The sequence below is a fragment of the Pipistrellus kuhlii genome, unplaced genomic scaffold, assembly GCF_014108245.1.
Source record: "Pipistrellus kuhlii isolate mPipKuh1 unplaced genomic scaffold, mPipKuh1.p scaffold_m20_p_4, whole genome shotgun sequence".
Classification (NCBI taxonomy): Eukaryota; Metazoa; Chordata; class Mammalia; order Chiroptera; family Vespertilionidae; genus Pipistrellus; species Pipistrellus kuhlii.
The window spans coordinates 4220744-4239677 of NW_023425540.1; the positions used below are offsets into that span (position 1 = coordinate 4220744).

At 40.5% G+C, this 18934-nt stretch overlaps 1 protein-coding gene across 1 annotated transcript in view; it reads left to right on the forward strand.

Moving 5' to 3' along the window:
• Window positions 1-18934, forward strand: part of SPEF2 (sperm flagellar 2) — a 122672-nt gene that overhangs the window by 59645 nt on the left and 44093 nt on the right. Inside the window, exons 19-26 of the mRNA XM_045571538.1 lie at window positions 267-425; window positions 4537-4611; window positions 7677-7825; window positions 11275-11402; window positions 11486-11624; window positions 11996-12133; window positions 16362-16513; window positions 18688-18868. Of these exons, the coding sequence (XP_045427494.1) occupies window positions 267-425; window positions 4537-4611; window positions 7677-7825; window positions 11275-11402; window positions 11486-11624; window positions 11996-12133; window positions 16362-16513; window positions 18688-18868 (1121 nt within the window). The remainder of the gene's footprint in view (window positions 1-266; window positions 426-4536; window positions 4612-7676; window positions 7826-11274; window positions 11403-11485; window positions 11625-11995; window positions 12134-16361; window positions 16514-18687; window positions 18869-18934) is intronic.

Sequence of the window (18934 nt, forward strand, 5' to 3'; positions counted from 1 at the left end):
AAATAAAGTATTTTTCCATTTGTTTTCATTTAATGTAATAGCCATCTAGCTGCACGCATTGTTTTCATTTGAAAAACAATAATAGCAGAGTTGACTTGAAAGCTGTGATAGAAAAGGGTAGAGATATCGCTCTGTCACCCTCAGCCGCCTAAGGAAACAGTGTGTGAGTTCTCCTTTTGGGAGGGGGACACCAGGCAGCCTACTGACCCCACCCTTCCCTTGTCGGTTGAATTTACTGATTGTTCATTCCTACCTTCCCTCTGAAGTGAAAAGGAAGCTAGAAGAAAAGGAAGCTGCGAAAAGGGAAGCCGCTGCCCTGGCTGAGGCTCCACCTTTGCCGCCGCCTCCTCCGCCTCCAGAGCCAGAAAAGGAGAAGGAAACGCATGAGCGCCCCAAGGCTTCTGCAAAAGGAAAAACCGCAGCAGGTGACTGAGGGGGCCGCCTGCGCCCTGTCCCTGGCTCATTCCCGCTTAGAGAGCGTGGCTGTGGTAGTCCCAGTCCTCTAGCCCAGGTCAGACTCTGAGCAGCTCTGGTCCCTCAGCGGGAGGTGGAAGGGCCCTTAGGAGCTAAGAGCCTGGTTGTCACAAAGCCCAGGGAGCGGGGACCATGAAGTCCTCACACCCACGTCTACTGATTAGAGTAAGTCCACAGACGGGAAGAGAAAAGGTACAGAGTAACATCAGAAGGGATTTAGAGCAGACCAGGAGCACAGATGTCTGTGTGCTGAGCTGTAGTTTTATGTATCGATGTGAACATCTTATGACCAGGAGAATGAGCATAAGCAGATATCCACAGAATAAGGAAACAACAGTACTCATTAGAGACTAGAATTTATATGTAACTTAATCTTCAGTGCAGTATGATTACAAAAGGATAGGAGAAGTATATAGTGTAATATATAATATATATGGATAAAGAGTTTGTATAGAAAATATTTTGTAGCGTACATTTTTTCTAGCTTCTTAACCACTAAGGACTGTTAAGTTATGTGACAGACAATGAAAATAATGACAAATGTTAAGTGCTTAATTGTTGAAATGCATGATGTTGGTAGAGTATCATTATAAATTTGGTCTGTATACAGGAACAAATGTGGCTATAGTTTCTGGTTTCAGCTTTATGAGTGGCAGGTGGTACAATTATCCAAGTCTATCTGAGTATATCTAAAATTTTTTTAATTATTTTAAAATATGTTTTTATTGACTTGAGAGAGGAAGGGAAAGGAAAAAAGAGAGAGAAATATCAATGATGAGAGAGACTCATCTATCGGCTGCCTCCTGCACACCCCACACTGGGGATTGAGCCCGCAACCTGACATGTACCCTGACTGGGAATAAAACTGTGACCTCTTGTTTGTAGGTCAACACTCAGCCATTGAGCCACGCCTACTGAGCTACCTGGGTATATTCTTGATAGTCTATCATGATTGTATTTTCAACCCCATCATCTTCATGCTTCATGGAGATTTGAAATGGGCCTGAACATTTTTAAATTCAATTTATTTATATTAAACAAATAAATTCAAAGACTTGGCAACATGCTATGGTCTATGAAAGACCATTATATTCCAACAAAATGGGACTTAAGTAAAGGCAAAATACACAAACTCTTAAAAAAGGGTTTTTTATCACATGAACAATAAAATATAAAGCTGTGCCCTACCTGGTTTGGCTCAGTGGATAGAGCATCAGTTTGGGAACCAAAGGGTCCCAGGTTCAGTCTGCTCAAAGGCATGTACCTTGGTTGCAGGATCCTCCCTGGCCCAGGCCCTGGTCAGGCGCGTGCAGGAGGCAACCAATCAATGTGTTTCTCTCACATTGATATTTCTCTCTGTCTTTCCCTCTCTCTTCCACTCTCTCTAAAAATCAATGGAAAAAATATCCTCAGGTAAGGATTAACAAAAAAACAAAAAATCTACAAAGCTCTCAGTTAAATATACACCCTTCCCCACCATCTCACTAGGAATTTTTATAAAAATAATTCAGAGATTGGAGGAAAAATGGAAATCTTTAAAATGTCTGGTAGAATTGGGAAGATAAGTCTCCACAGCAGCTCAAGTCAGATGTGCCTTCAACCTGTGGCTCAGCTCTCCTTCCCTCGACCCCTCAGCCTGCTCATGGGTGGGAGGGTTCATGTACCTGAGCCAGGCCCTCAAACCCATCTCTGGTGTTTCTGGTCATCACACAGCTCAGTCTGAGTTTCGGAAGTTTCCTTGTGAATTTAAAATTGTTCTTGAATACTGTGCACTGGAGATATAATAAAGCTGTTGTTGCTTCAAAGAGTGGTTGGGTCTGCTGTCTCTTTTTTCCACCAAGGACAGGGCTGGTGCTTGGTCTTTAAAAATGTCCAGAAGGGTTCATCCAGAGGCCTAATGACTGCCTTCCCACTGTAATGCCTACTGCAAGGAGATCGCCATGCTTCGGGGCATTGGGGGTTAGGGGGTGGGGCCTATAGAACAGGCCTCGCTGCCCCTAAAGCTCAGGGAAGCTTGGTTAAGCAGTTTTAGGAGAAAATTTTCTAGCAGGTTTTTTTTTTAATGTAAAAATTTACAACTTTTTCAAAAGAGAAGATTTCAGAACTAAAAGCCTGAGGCCTCTGAACATGCACAACTCAGACACCCAACTAGAATCACCTTTAGGAGTTGAGATGAAAAGAATAGAAATTAGTAAAAAAAAATTTTTTTTAAATTAAGGGTGGAAATGGGGTCAAGAGTGAGGCATGGGCATAGCTTAGTGAGTACTAGGTGATTTTTGTCCAAGTGTACATTGAATATGGTTCTGCATTTTACATCTGCAAATGCACTTGGGATTAAGCTTGAAAACTTCAGAATTATGGTCTAGTAGAGAGTTTAGTACCAAATCTACTACCAAATGTCAGAATTTTATTTAAAACTAAAACTCTCACTGTGATCAAACCACCCATGCTGCTAGTTAAGAATATTTGTTAAGACTTCAGAATATATTTTAGAACTGATTAATACACACATACACACACACACAATGTGGACAGAGTGCATGCTGTCCCAGCAGAAATTAGACTTGCCCACAATACTTTATAAGTTGTGTTTTAGGTACCACTATTTTATCTTCTTTTCCCTGTTGCCTTGAGCTTAAGTGTAAAGTGAGTTAAATAGTTGATTACCCAGAATAATGTTATTAAAGGAACTAGAAGCATACATAGACTTTTATCATCATCATCATTATTTTATTAAGCTTATTTATTTAAAAAGAATGAATTAAAATGTTTGAATTTATTATTTATTTATTCATTTATTTTTTATTTATTTATGAGTCTTGAGGTCAGCTATTTGGATATATCAAGTCCTTTAACAAAGACTCAAGGTACTCCTTCTCTGTCTTGTACTTGTCTTATTTCTATGGACTCTTGGTTGTTGAATTTGAGATGTTTAAATGTAAGTAATATGTGGTATGCATTTACATGTTCTTATAACTATCGCTTCTAAATACAAAGAATAGGTTCCAATAGAGTCTCTCTCCATCACAGGCATTTAAATTGTCCTATATATTCATATTTCTACTGAAGAAAAATACTGTAGCTCCAGGAGAAAGGGAAAAAATGGTTGAATTTATTGACTGAATAATGCAGGATGTAGTGAATTTTTTTCAAGGAACCAATTTATTAATTGGGACATCTTATTGACCTCCAGATCATCAGTTTCTCATTTTCTCTCTTTCAATATATTTTTGGACTAGATTTCAGGGAATCCATAATAAATATATCCAATCTACCCACTGCATTGCAAATTATAGTCAATGCAAAATGGAACTGCAGAAGTCACAAGGTAACCCAGAGTGTGGTCGAGGGAAGTTCAAGGATGCGCCATATCAAAACATGTGGTTATTTAACTCTTCTTTGCAGTGCTTTGGAGTCATTCTATTACCAACTCAGTTGTCGTGTTGTATAAGGATCCTTCAGTTGAAATAAATCCAAACACAGCCATACGCTTCAAGTGGATATGTGACTAACTTTTAAAACCCTACAGGTCTGTTGAATTAAAGAATGTATAGCCCTAACTGGTTTGGCTCAGTGGATAGATAGTTGACCTGAAGACTGAAGAGTCCCAGGTTTGATTCCAGTCAAGGGCATGTATTGTACTTTGGTTGCGGGCACATCCCCAGTAGAGAGTGTGCAGGAGGCAGCTGATCGATGTTCCTCTCTCATCAATGTTTCTAACTCTCTATCCCTTTCCCTTTATCTCTGTAAAAAAATCAATAAAATATATATATTTTTAAAGAATTTACAAACAAACCCACTATGAAATGTTGGTGTTAAACTAGGACTAAATTTCTGTGAGACAGAATAGAATAGTTCTAATGAGGTTGTCATTCAAGACGTTCTGAACCACAGCCTGTCTTCTGATGAATTTTAACTCATGGTAAAGGCCTGAGCCATTTTATGGGGCTCACAAATGTAACTGTCTATCTGTGAGAAGCAGCATTTGATTTCTTACACATCATCTAGCTCAGACTATGAAAGAAAACCATAAATGATATGTACGTGTTGAATTTTGTTTAGAACGCCTGCATGGTAAGCAAGACTCTCCTCCGGAAGGAAAGGGGAAGAAAGGTGATGCTGCACTCAAAAGAAAAGGTATATCTGATCAAATATAACTCTGCACTTTCTGTCTCGGTGAAAAGCTATCAATAGATTATTGGTATCCGGTGAATACCCCTCTCGGGCATGTGTAAGCCATACGCCCCTGCCGAAGACTAACATCCTTGTTTCTGCAGCCTGGCTCTTAGCAAAGGTCCTGCTGAGAAAAGTGATGCCTGTGAGGAATAATTTTAAGAACACCTAATATTCAGAATAGCCATTCATCACAGATACTATAGATGTTATCCTTGGACTAAGCTATGTCATCAGAAAGCTATGTGCTAAACCTATTTCTTGGTTCCCATGGAATTGCTTTCACTGATAAGCACTTTGGTATAAAATCCTCACTGGACTTCATGACATAACATAGCAGTGCAGGTGGGACTTGCATTATACCAACAATAACCTGGTATTACATTTTCTGAAAGGGTAGCATGCCCACAACATCATTCAATGGCCCCTCTAGGAAATCCTCAGTGAGAAATTTCATTTAGAATCAAGGGACAGGAAAATCCTTCTTCCTATAAGTGGTTAAGTAATTAGCTTAAGGATACCATATTCTCTCTCTCTCTCTCTCTCTCTCTCTCTCTCTCTCTCTCTCTCTCTCTCTCTCTCTCTCTCTCTTTCTGTCTAAAAGTTTAGAGCCGATTAGTGACTCAGATTTAGTATCTATGCAAGGACCTAGGTCTCAGTATCTGCCTTCTAATTCCTCCACTGGTTTTGACCTTCTTCTTTGAGTTGTATTTTTCCTGACCCTAATTTCATTTATGATTTTTTTTCCTATTTTAACTTAACTGTTTCTGTGAAATAAGGGGGGTATATTTTAAAGTAATTGACAATCAGTAAAGGAAATCCCTGCTTCCAAAAGCATGTTATTTAGATTTATGTTGGAGCTGCTGCAATGGCTCATTAATTAAGGCTTGAAAGGTAGTTCTGGATACAGACAGCCGGCATTTTCCAGGGGGCACGAGTGGGTTATCAGGAAGTGGGTACTTCTATTTAACTTTCATTACAATTTGCCAATGGAGTTGCCCCCCAAGAGTGTGCAATGTTCACAAAATGAAATGCTTTATTTTTGACATTTAAAGATACATAACTGGGAATCTCAAAGAGAGTATCATCCTTCTCTGATTGTATGCCCTGATAGGCTTAAGTAAGAAGAGCCACTTGGCTAGTTAACAATGAGATAAACATTTTAGCTGAAATGTTAAGGGCTATTATTTATGCTCACCTCTCACGTGCTTATACTAATAGGAGAATAGTTTTCACATTTACATGATTCATCCCTTGCTTTCTTAGTAAGATCAACAAAATCAAATGAAGAATTATTATAAAATCATCAGAAGTAGGATTTAATTATTTCTATGCATATTAGGTACTAAACCATCAACTTAGACATAATAGTGCACATGCTCTAAGATCATAAAAGTATACAGACTCTAAACAAACAATGAGCAGATACAAGTTCAACTGGTGAAATATATACACTGGAGTTATGTGGTTTATTCAACTTAAGTAACTCCAGGGACTTAACAAAAAATGTTGCTCTTATTTTACTGAAATTCTATTGTATTTAATAATATTTGAAATAGATGAAGAAGAAAAAAAAACTCATTTCATCTCACATTGATAATTACAAGGTTCTTCTTAGGAATATTTCTTAGGGAAATTTATCTTGAAGTGGCCATAGCATTCTCACTTTTATTGCACCAGAGAGTCAAGTCAAAGGATGAAAAGTTATCAACAGAAAAAAAATAGATGAACATTTTGGTTATTGACTGAACAAAGATTTTCTTAAATTTTTTTAAATTAAAAAAAATCTAGGTACAACATTAGAACTGTGAATAATGGATACTCTTTTCAAATATGTAAGTAGAACTCACCTAAACTATTCATAAAATATAACTACCAATTTTCCCCTCTACAAATAACCCATTTATTTTAACTAGCATTAAAGTAGAAGATGTATTTGCTTCCTAAAGAGCATTTTTATTCAAACAACATTCCATACATATATTTTGGGGAAAGAACGTGCTCCCAGTTGTACAGGCATCTATAAACTGCACCTAAAATCTGAATAATTAATCTGAATATAAGCATAATTTAAACAGAATGACTTTCTACACTCTGACAACCTTGACTCTTTAAGGAAGTAGTGGCTCTTCCTGAATCAAGGAGCCTTGGTCAGTCACAGTCTTTCAGATCACTAGGGTGCACTTGACAGTTCTCATTCCCATATTGATGCTGAACTGAAAATTAGGTCTCTTTCTCCTCCTTTTCTCCCTCTTCTTTCTTCTCCTCTTTCTCCTTCCCCTCTCTTTCCCTTCTCTCCTCTCAGCTTCCCTCCCATCTCCTCTCCTTCTGTCTCTGTAATGCCTTAATTCAACCAGGCTATGGCATAACAATTACCTTTATCCATACTCCCTGGCTCCATCAAGAAATATAGTTTTCCACTCAGAAACCCAATGTCTCATGCAGGTAATGTGGGACTATTCAGGAGCTACCATATGCCATACCTGACCCTGCTAGCAGTTCTCAACCTGTGGGTCACGACCTACAGGTTGAGAACTGCAGATGTAGAGCCCAAGACCATAGGAAAACACAGATATTTACATGATGATTCATTAACAGTAGCAAAATTACAGTTATGAAGTAGCAACAAAAATAATTTTATGATTCCTCAGCAACATGAACTGTATTAAAGGGTCGCAGCATTAGGAAGGTTGAGAACTACTACAATAGACTCTAAACTTTGTAAGAACTATATGTTCATTGTGGAAGAAAGGACAGGAATAAAAATAAAATATCAAGTTGCTTTTCATAGTCAAATGAGCAAGAGAAGTTGTATTGCTTTAAAAAAAAACTAATATTTGTATTATTGGCTAATTTCTGGGCTGTAGAAAATGGGGTTTATTATTTTTGATTAGTTGATGCTACCCAGATTTGCTTAAAATGTAATTAATGAATTGCATGAAGTCCATGGCATTCATATATTTATTTGCCCGCCAGAATCTGTACCTGTTCACCTACTTGTAGTGGAATAATTTATCTGCATGTTTAAGGTTCTATTAAAGGAAAACTGTCAGGAGGAAAAGGATCAGGAAGAAAATCACCTCCTGAATCCACAGTTCTGTCACCTACTCCGGTAGGGCCACCACCACCTAAGCCAGGATCAGAAGAATGGGTCTACGTGAATGAACCAATCCCTGAGGTATGGCGGTTTAGATTCAGGCTAGTAGAATCTATTCTTTTTATCTTTTACAGTAAGAATCACCCCACTACATATATGTCGATGAATATATTCATCCAAAAACCAAGACGATTTTTTGAGACTATTCGTTGAACCACATCTCACCCTTTCTCCACTCCCTCAAGTTACTGAGTCATGCTTTGAACTGCTGTTGAGTGCACCGTTGTTGAACTGCTGTTGAGTACAGAAATCAGGGGAGCAAATGGCTCCTGTGAGGACCCATTTTCTCCCCAGGGACAAGCAGAGACGCAGTTTCCTGGAAAAATGACTTCCCCAGAGCACATATCAAGCAAATTATAGCTCCTTTTCCATGTTTCCATCCCCATCATAATGGTTTCTAGTGAAGTTTAACCTCTGGTTTTCAGAAATAGAGGAAATGTTTGGAAGCTAACTAAACTAATAAAAGAACAGGTAGTTGTCGGGCCTAAGGACTTTAAATGGGTGCTCTCATTCAGGTGAGGAGGTGCCTGAGGTGGGCCCTGGGAGCGCCATTCAGTTCTTTGTTCTCCGACAACTGCAATGCCCAGGTGCCAGCTGGATACCGTACATCTAATTGCCTTAATAGAGAAATCATCTTGGAACATCACACAGATTGGCCTTTCCTTTAGCTGGCCATCTGTGCCAGGCATTTGAGACTCAGTTATGAATTTCAGTGATTGTGATATAACTGCTATTATTGAGGTTTCCTAGGAAATGTCTTACCTCCCCAATTACAACATAAACTCTTTAATTAATTAATTTGTATTGAGGGGGAAGTTACCACAGAAAATATGTGAAGATGAGAACATGAAGTTATGTAATTATGGATGTGTATAACTGATATCACTAAGCCAAAATATGCTACTTATAAAAATAATCATATTAAAAACTGTCATAGAAGCAATATATATATGTTTAGGTAACATTATTTGTCAAGGGGAGAGAGTGAGGGACAAAAATATTGAAGCCAAGTCTTTAACTCCAAATTTTGAAGCCATTGAGAAATAAAATCATAGAGGACAAGAGGGACAGGAGTAGAAAAATAAACATTAACACCAGCTGCCATCCATATAGATCTTTTAACAATCAAGATTCTAGCAGAAAACAGATAATAAATTAAGAAGAGTTGAGAAAGGACTATTTACAAATATGCAGCCAATAAGTAAGGAAACATGTTACAATTAGATCATTATTTCTGAAAGAGGGATACCTGGGAGACATCATAGCCCGTAGGCCTGAGCAGGTGAGGATCCTCAAGAGGACTCTGCATGGAGAGGGCCACTGGCAGGAGCTGTGGCCTTCACAGAGGGATGCAAGCACCCAGCAGAAAGGCGCAGGGAAGGACATAGGCAGATCTCATGGTCTTTCCTCTCCCTTATCACTGGCCCAGGAGGGCAAGGGCATTTCCTGAAGTATTTCTCCTAAGTTAGTCTTCCAGAGCACTGAGCAGGGTGAATAAGGAAGGACAGGAAGTTGATCTAGGAGAACAATGAGAAGATGTGCAATGCAGACCTCTAGTTGCCTAAGCAAAACCATGTAGAAAACACTTTTTTTCCACCAGAAGTAGCCTAGAGTCTATAAAGCAGGCCACATGATCCACTTCAGGCCTTTTCCCACTCTAAGCTTCTCACATGGTTGAGTTGTAGAACTTACCTGCTAAGGAAGAGGAAGAGATGCCCAGTTAAATTTGTATTTCAGAGAATGGACAAGTTTAACTGACATCTTGTACTTTATTTGGTAATACTAGTTCCAGGCCTGCCAAGGATCCCATATCTATCTTACCTCAATAGGGGGGAGCAGATGGAAGGAAGGAACAAGAGGGGAGGGAAGAGTTAGCAGCAAGTTCAAGGAGAGCCTTGGTCTTTCTTCCTTTGCAAACCACAAGGGAATGTGCAGAGAGAACCAAGGAGGCAGTACAACATGAGAGGTCTTTGCTTTCCAGTTCTGAAGCCTTGGAGAATAACAAAGTTGGATAGGTGGGTCATGGGAGTACCATTAACATGGTATATCTTGTCTTTAAAATGGTGTTTGATAATTTCTCATGAAGTTCTTGTAGATAAATGAGAGCTGTGAGCAGGATGTTAGTTTGATTAGATCCATTCTTAGGTGGTACCTCTTCATGCAGAGAGTGTTAATTCATGGGTTGAAGTCAACCAGGAGAGAGATTTAGCATTGGCTTATTTAAAATGGTCTTTACCACCATTCTGGATACCACATCCTTTAAGAGAGATCATGACAAACTGGACAGCGGAAGGGAGAACTCGGTAAGAAAAAGGAATTAAAATAATGTCAGAGGAGCATTAAAATAAGCGTAAATATTTAATTTAGATGAATGCTTGAAGTATGGTTGGACATAAAATTATAGGATTTTAAAAGTAGGCTGAGCCATCCAGTCTTCTAAAAATTTAACTGACTATAAAATTAGGTTCAGGTGACATGACTTACATTCATGTTAACATTTGTTGAGCACCTGTTATGTGCTGCACTGGGTGCTGAGAATCCCCAAACAATAGGTTTTGATCCATACCCCAGCCTATTTCTCCTCACTAGCATCTTTACCTGTTTGACTGCTGTCCCAGGGATGACTGTGCCAGGTGTCTCTTCTCCCCTGAAGGGCACAGCAAGGGCTGATGAGTGGAAACTGCGGGAAGGCACATCTCTGCACAGTGAAAGGAAGAATGCTTTAGTAACATGAGTTGCGTGACTCTGTAGGGGACAGCCTTAGAATGTCGTGCTTAATGCATTAGTGAGGTCCACATAGAAACCAAATAATCCATTTCTACTATTTGACATTTCTGAATTGAAGAGGAAATTAAGCCAAATGACCCCATGTGTAATTCCTTGAGTAAATAAATGCACAGCCAATAAGGGAATAAATAGTACAGTCAATTTATACTGAAGATCATCAGTTTTGTTTCGTTTTATTTCTTGGTTTTTTATTATTTATTTACATTATTAAAGATAACGTAAAAGAAACTTCCAGTTTTCAAGGTGCACAGAACAAGATAAAATCTCTTTGATGAATCCAGAGAAATAACGCATCATCACTCTGACAAGAACACTAGGTGTTCTCTACACAAGGCAATTTTCCAACTTAGGTAAAATGTAATATCTGTGACAATGCAATTCATTCATGCATTCATTCAATAAATATTTATTTGGGCACCTACTGTCCCCCAGAGATGTACAAATTATAGGGAAAACTGTATAGTCTTGAGTAAGACAGCCATTGTTCCTGGCTTTATGAGACAGGGAGTCCCAAGAATTAGCTGGATGAGGGGAAGGAAAAAGGAACAAGAAGTCGCACAGGGACTTTTTAAATATCGATAGTAGCAGCTGCATCTTGACCTTCTTGCTTAGTATTTTCTTTTGACTCAATTATTCAGACTTTCACTTTGGAATTATGATCTGCATGCTTTTCCATTTAACAGGACATGCCTTCATTCTTAGTACCATACTGGGAACTAATAGAACGGTCCTATGCAAACTCCATCAAATTAGTTCTGAGGAACCTGCGAGAAGACCAGCACATTGTGCTTGCTTTCTTGTATGAGATTCGGTAAGTAAAGCTCCCCAAGTACAAATGCTGCAGTTTGCAGGCATGACATGCAGGTGCCAGCTCATTCTTTTAATGCCTGACAGCACGAGTTTCCAGCAGTTTCTAAGACGTCCAGATCAGAAGCAAGATTTTGTATCTCAATGGCAGGCTGATTTCAACTCTCTTCCTGAGGACTTGTGGGACGATGAGGAAACCAAGGCAGAATTACACGAAAGAGTGAATGTAAGCTGCTGGGCCACACACTCTCCTGCAGACCCCTAGCCCATGCCCTCCTCACTTCCCTGAGGTATAAGGATGAAGAGGGAAATGGCCTGAATACTTGTGGGAAGGCCCACCAAGAAGGAGCAAGTTCAGTACAGAAGTGGCTGAGTGAGCCATGGAGATATTGGGGATTAGTGCATCAGTTAAGAGGGAAAACCAAGGCAAAAACATGGATGTGTGACTTACTGACTTTCAGAGAGAATAGAAGCAAAATAAATATTTGTTGAATGACGTGTATTAAGTCTACATTTTCTTTAGGGTCATTTTGAAGACAGGCGGAGGATTTGAGTTTTATTACATTCAAATAAACAGCGATGTTTCCTTCTGCCCAGGATCTACGAGACCGCCTGTGGGACATCTGCGATGCCCGAAAGGAGGAGGCAGAGCAGGAGCGGCTGGACATCATCGGCAACAGCTGGCTGCAGGACTCCACTGGGATCCTGATTAACAACTTCTTCTCCCTGATGCAGGTAAGAGCACGGTCAGGATGACCCCGACTCCGCCCACCACAGCCACGTTCCCCATGTACACAAGTCCCTTGGGAATGCGGAGGGTCTGGTCTGTTCGGGGCTCATTTTACTCAACGCACTCTGCCCGAACTGAGCTCCAAGCCCAGGAAGTCAGCAGAAAGAAATAATTTTGGATCCAACCAGACAAGCCCCGGAATCGGGGGCATCTCAAGCAGCTACCCGCCAGCTCTGCTTCCAGACCACCCGGAGCTGTGGAGGGGACAGCGGAGACGTGTCTCTGATGGTGGCTCCCTCGATGTTAGCTTCTCACATCGCACACCCGAAGTGGTCAGCCGAAGCCCAGGAGAGAGATCTGAAGTGTGCGCCAGATCAGGCTCTGCGAGCATTTGATGCCAGATAAAAAGGTTATGCCTGGATTGGAAAAGCAGACCATTCGTGAAAACAACCTGATTAACATATTTAAATAGCAAGTCCCACCAGACTGCTATCAACAGTAGGGGCGAGAGCACAGCCCAAGCTCTGCCAGGGATAAGGGCATACCGTTCCTAAGACCTGGGGTGGCTGAGGGGAACAGTTAGTGGCCACCTGTGTTTTCTAACCAGCCTTGCCTAAAGCGGGAGTACACTATGTCTTATGCTCAAGACAGGAGGAAGCTGGACCACTTGGACCAACTCATCCTCCCAAAGGAACCGAGACCTAGACAGCTCTCTTCCTGGATGCTTACATTTCAAAGAGATGGTTCCCAGCTCCTAGAAAAAGACAGTCTGGGTTCTAAAACCGACAAGGTAATCAAAAGATATCTCAAAGGGACAGAGAAAAGATTTACAATGACAAGTTTTCTAAAGTCAGTATACCGCCTGGCCAGCATGGCTCAGTGGTTGAGTGTCAACCTATGAACCCACAGTTCACAGTTCAGTTCCTGGTCAGGGCACATGCCAGGGGGTGGACTCGTTCCCTGGTGGGGGGCCATGCAGGAGGCAGCCCATTGATGATTCTCTCATCATTGATGTTTCTGTCTCTCTCTCCCTCTCCCTTCCTTTCAGAAATCAATAAAAATATATTAAATAAATAAATAAAGTAAATACACTAAGAACAAAGGAGGTCATGAGCCTAGGGTTAGTAAGAAGCCTGTCTGAAATTTAATCTCTCTAAGGGGAATAAGAAGGCTGTTGTCAAGCTATGTCTACATGAGTGTTTTTACCTAAGCGAATAGCATTCCGGGCAGAGAATGGAAAGGGGGCATTTCTAATCTGCTGAATCACTTACTTGAGGACCTACTGCAAAAATGAGAATATTTAGCTGGTAATTGCCAGAGCTAAGATACAATAGGTAGGGGCTCAAGGAATGCTTTTTTAACAAATGGCTGTGAATGCCAGAACAAGCCCCTGGTGCATGGCAGATTGGACCACCATTGGCCTGAAAAGTCAAAAGAAACCTGTGAGGTTGACCATGGTTGACCTGGAACAGCCTCGCCAATGACTAACTCTGGGATCCTGATGGGACATACAAGGCATAGATTGTGCAAAAGATTAAAGTGATACAACCAAGCAGCTGAAGCTCATTTGGGTAGCATCCAAGGACATGCGTTTGGGCAAGCAGAGACCGGATGTTGAAACAGGTGTGTCAAATGCTTATAGCAGAAATAACTGAAATCCACTAGTGCAGGTAAAAGGAATAGAGAATTTTTGTGAATCATTCTCAATAGTCCTGGCAATACTTGGAAAAGGTATAACTCTCACATCTCAGCAATACCTAGGTTTAAGGCTCTCTCTCTCTCTCTCTCTCTCTCTCTCTCTCTCTCTCTCTCTCTCTCTCTCTCTCTTTCTGAGAAACAGAGCCCACAGCTAAAAAGCAACTATGGGGAAAAGAGGACAGTCTATAGGATACATTTTCTACCAAATAAATTTCAGAGAATGCTACCCTAGATCATTTCTAAGATTCCTGCCACTAAGATTTTAGGACAAGAAAAATAATAAGAAAGCATTACTTACTAGTTTTAAAGGTGAGGGAAGTCTTGTTTAATTCTGCTTATATGAGAATCCTGGATATAGAATGGCATCTTACTTATGCTTAGCTAGAGATGTATCAAATTCTGCCCTCTTATATAAAATAACAAAACAATGTTAGCCTAGAGCCATGGTCCCCAAACTGTGGCTCGAGAGCCACATGCTGCTCTTTGGCCCCTTGAGTGTGGCTCTTCCACAAAATACCGCAGCCTAGGCGAGTCTATTTTGAAGGAGTGGCATTAGAAGAAATTTAAGTTTAAAAAAAAGAAATTTCAATCATTGTACTGTGGATATTTGGCTTTGTTGACTAGTAATGAGTTTGCCGACCACTGGCCTAGAACCTTGATATCAGCACTGTGCCAATTATCAATGGTGTAAAATAGGATCTACTAAACTTAGTCATAATTAAAGAGTTCAATTCTCTAAGCTAAAGAGGAAATAATTTCCTGGTCTCTCACTTTATTTACCAAAAATGTAATGCTATAGATTAATTATTAATGATTTTTATAACCTCACAACGCATTTCTTCATTTCCCCAACGTTATTTGCCAATAGCCACTTTGTACATGGGTTGGTCATTGCATGCTGCTCACTGCCAGGGGTTTTGTGCAGGTTTTCATGAGTATAGTTTACAAGACTCATTTTCTCACCACTGTTTTAGCAAATCTAAGCATGACAGGTACAAACATTTACTGCCAAACTGTGAAATTCGGCCAGATGTGGATATTTTAAAACTCATTTGGGTTTCTTGGCAAGGAAAATGTTTTGTTTCCCTAATCATTTCCAAATGCTAGTGTGAAGTTACTTAAACATATATTTATGTTGACAATCCGCAAGCAATTCAAATATGTCCCATAATTTAAAACAATATATGAATGGTAATTCTATTGTTTAACATAGATTCTAACGAACCAAATGAATTTCTTCCCGTTCCATTGTTTTAGCTGGAAAAGTTTGATACTGCTGAGAACAGCTTCTCAGAAGCAATTTGGCTTAGTTTTGGGGGAATCAAAACAAACTTATTGAAATTGTTCTTGTCTTTTGTTGTGGACGACAATGCAGAGCAGACACTTATTCGTTCCAAACTGAATATGAATTGTACAAGACAGTCTCTTGCAAGTTATTGTCTTATGAAATAACTGACATTAATTGCTTGATAAATATGGGATTCCCTTCAGAAACACCCTCGGGTCAGGCGCAGCTAAGGGTTTTGGACACTAGGCCAGCTTCGTTCCTTTTAGGAGAGAGGCTTTCTGTAATGACTGGATAAGGGGAGTACATCTGACCCTAAGATACCTGTTTAAGTAGCCCCACTGACTAAAGCAAAGTCCGAGGCCAAGTTTATACAACCAAAGAGAAGCACAGATGTGCCGACAAGACTAACACCTAATGGCAGCAAAGGTGGGAAAACTCCTGTGTGTCTTGCTGCAAAGGGAAGTGACCTGGCTGGCAGGGAGTCACTGGTGAATAACTGATGCTCACCTCGTCACCAGCTCTTCTGTGCTTCTCCACTCCCCTCAAGGCACCTACTGGCAAAGCCAGCAGAGGGTCTGACTGGGAGGTATGATCTTACCATACCCTACATATTGAACAAGAGAACTGCTCATCATCACTTTCCTTTTTCCACAACTGGAAGACCAAGCCTAGTCTTATATTGTATTTCAGTTTTTTTGTATGTGTATTTTATATTTACATTTATAATAGTTTTTGTACCTCTCAAATCAACTAACATGTGATCTATGTCAGAAGACACTCAAATGTTTATTAATATAGTGATTACTTGATACAGGACACAGAAAGAATTCTTAATATCAAAATAATGAATAATATGCTCTACACCACATCAGACATCATCCAATCTTTTGTCACAATATTAAGAGGCCCTGGCTGTGAGGGAAGCCTGGGTCCGGGTGCTAGAGGGAAGCCGGTGCCGGCAACTGGGGGAAGGAAGGCCTACTTTTGCATGAATTTCGTGCATTGGGCCTCCTGTACTCAGTAAGTACAGAAAATGCAAAGTCACCAGTTTTCTTCAACTTGTATGAAATTTTACACATACTCGTGTAGCCAATTTTCTTTCTCAATTTCCAGAAAATTGATTTCAACCTAAATGTTTTGAAATAGTGTTCCCAGAACTTATATAGAAAATATATGCAGATCAGATTGGTGGGGCTTTTTTTATGTGTGTATATAGTGGGGTATTGATATTATAATTGCTATTAAAGGCAGAACTGAACCGTTTTCAAGATACAAGGAGACTCCTTCAAGATTATTACAAGGGAATGGAAGGCAAAATCCCAATAGAAGACAATAAGAAATTTACTCGCCTCCCATTGGTCCAACTGGATACTAAAGAGATTTTGGAAAGCCAGTTTAGGTAAGACACATTATGATGTCATGCTGTAATTTGTCTGAACTTTAAGCTTTAAGACTTTAAATTGAATACCACTTATAAAAACGACACTCCTATATCTGCAAATCCCAAATCCAAAAAGCTCTAAAAACTGAATATTTTTTTTCGAACTTCAACTTAGGACTATTGATATGCAGTATGTATCCCACTGATGATGAATATTTTTGCTGCAGAGGGATAGTGTGTTTTGTTATGGAATGTTGCCACAGCCTCTGCTATAAATAATAGAAATGATGTAGAGTGTATGCACTCTGAATTCTGAAACCAAAGGGTTTCCAGTAAGGGAGTGTGAGCCTCTACCACTTCATGGAAATCTCAGGCTTCTCTGTGTGTACGTGTGTATGTATCATACTATGAACATGAAAATGGAAGGGGTTATGAGTCTTCTGTTACAGATAAGAAATTTGTGAAATAGTAAAGACTCAATCTTATGTGATTATGATGTTGTGAAACTAAAAGACATTAGTGGTCTAACATCGGATTCCTGCCAGTAAGAAAACTAACTCAGTGGTTAGGGTGGAACAAAAATTATATTATCAGCCAAACATTCCTGTGAAATATGAAAGTTTCATTAAAAAATATTTTATAGATTCAATAGGTGGTTACTGGGAGGGACAAGATCCCAAACCCTGAGAAGCTACGAATAGATAGCAAAAAGTCTTTAAGCCCTAGCCGGTCTGGCTCAGTGGATAGGGCAACGGCCTGTGAACCTAAAGGTTTCGGGTTCAATTCCAGTCAAGGGCACGTACCTTCATTGCAGGCTTCTCCCCAGCCAGGGCCCTGGTCAGGGTGTGTGCATGAGGCAACTAAATCGATGTATTTCTCTCACATCGATTTCTTTCTCTGTCTTTCCCTCTCTTCCACTCTCTCTAAAAATCAATGGGAAAATGTCCTCAGGTGGGGATTAAAAAAAAAACAGCAACACCCAGGCCAGCTAATTGTTTGTTGGGACTCACAATCCCAATCCACTGTCGGAGCCACTGCTCTATTCCCCCGCAGCTGGACTGCCAACTCTAGTGCGTGCTCCCCTTTTGCTCCTCCACAGGCCTCAGCCAAGACATCCTTGGGGCTCCTCTCCCCATCCCTTGCCCAAGCCGAAAGCTCTGCTCACTCTGTCACCCAGTGGATCCCAGTCCCAGGGAGCATCCTGCCCCAGGCTCTCTCCTGCCCCTGTTGGTCTTTGAGATCCTAGGATCCTTAGGTGATGGACTGTCCCTCCGAGGCTCTGAACACCCTAGGTGGAGCAGCAATATGATTGACGGGAGGGAGAGGGAGATGGAGATGTAACTCTGTGTGCCCACATCACTTTACAGCAGCGTTTTTCAACCGCTGTTCCGCGGCACACTAGTGTGCCGCGAGATGTTGCCTGGTGTGCCGTAGGTGCAGACAAGACAAGAATTTTATAATTTTTCACTATTTTGTTTACTTAATATTTCATAATAAAGTAATTATAAAATACTTTCTTTGTGTTTATTTGATTCCTATTCAAGAGAATTACTTTATATATAGTCAATATAGGCACAGAGTTAAATTTTTTAACATTTTCTAATGGTGGTGTGCCTCGTGATTTTTTTCATGAAACAAGTGTGCCTTTGCCCAAAAAAGGTTGAAAAACACTGCTTTACAGGACAGAGAGACAGCCGAGGCCAGCCTAGTGCAAGAGAGGGCAGGCTGCTGGATCTCCTTGCAGAGCTCACCCCGGCCACACCAGCTTCCTCACCCTCGGCTTCAGAAAGCCAGATGCTGGTCAGCTGGAAGAAGCGAGGCCCCGTTCCACATGGCTGGCTTTCTCCAAGGGAGGATTTGCTCTGTGTCGGAAGTGTATGCCCTAGGGACATTTCAAAATTGCATTTCTTCACAATAGACAACGTTTAATCCCCCTCCTCACAATTACTGAGAACTAACCCTGAAAATCATGTCTGATCTTTGCTTCCAGTTTCCTCGTGTGTGTGTGTGTGTGTGTGTGTGTGTGTGTGTGTGTGTGTATAAGATGTTCTAGACCACAAAGATGTGAATGCAGGTTTCTAACAGGAAAACCTTGAAAGTGGAGATTTAAAGCAAGACAACAAAATTCACTGAGTAACATAGGCATGAAAAGTAAAATTATGTTAAAGTATATTTTTGTTTGTTTTCCAAAGAATCCCTCTAGTTTCTCGAACATCCATTTCTACGGACTTAGCTGTCTCCAAGCCCAAATCAAAAGTCATCCTGAAGGGCAAGACTGACTACTCGCTGGAGAAAGTGGAGCTAAACTTTGAGACTGATGAGAAGCTGATCATGGACACCTGGCAGCAGGCTTCCTCTGCCATCTCTCACATGGTAAGCTGCGCTTGTTTATGGATTTCAGTGATATCCACTCATTAAATGCCAATGTTGGTGGTTATG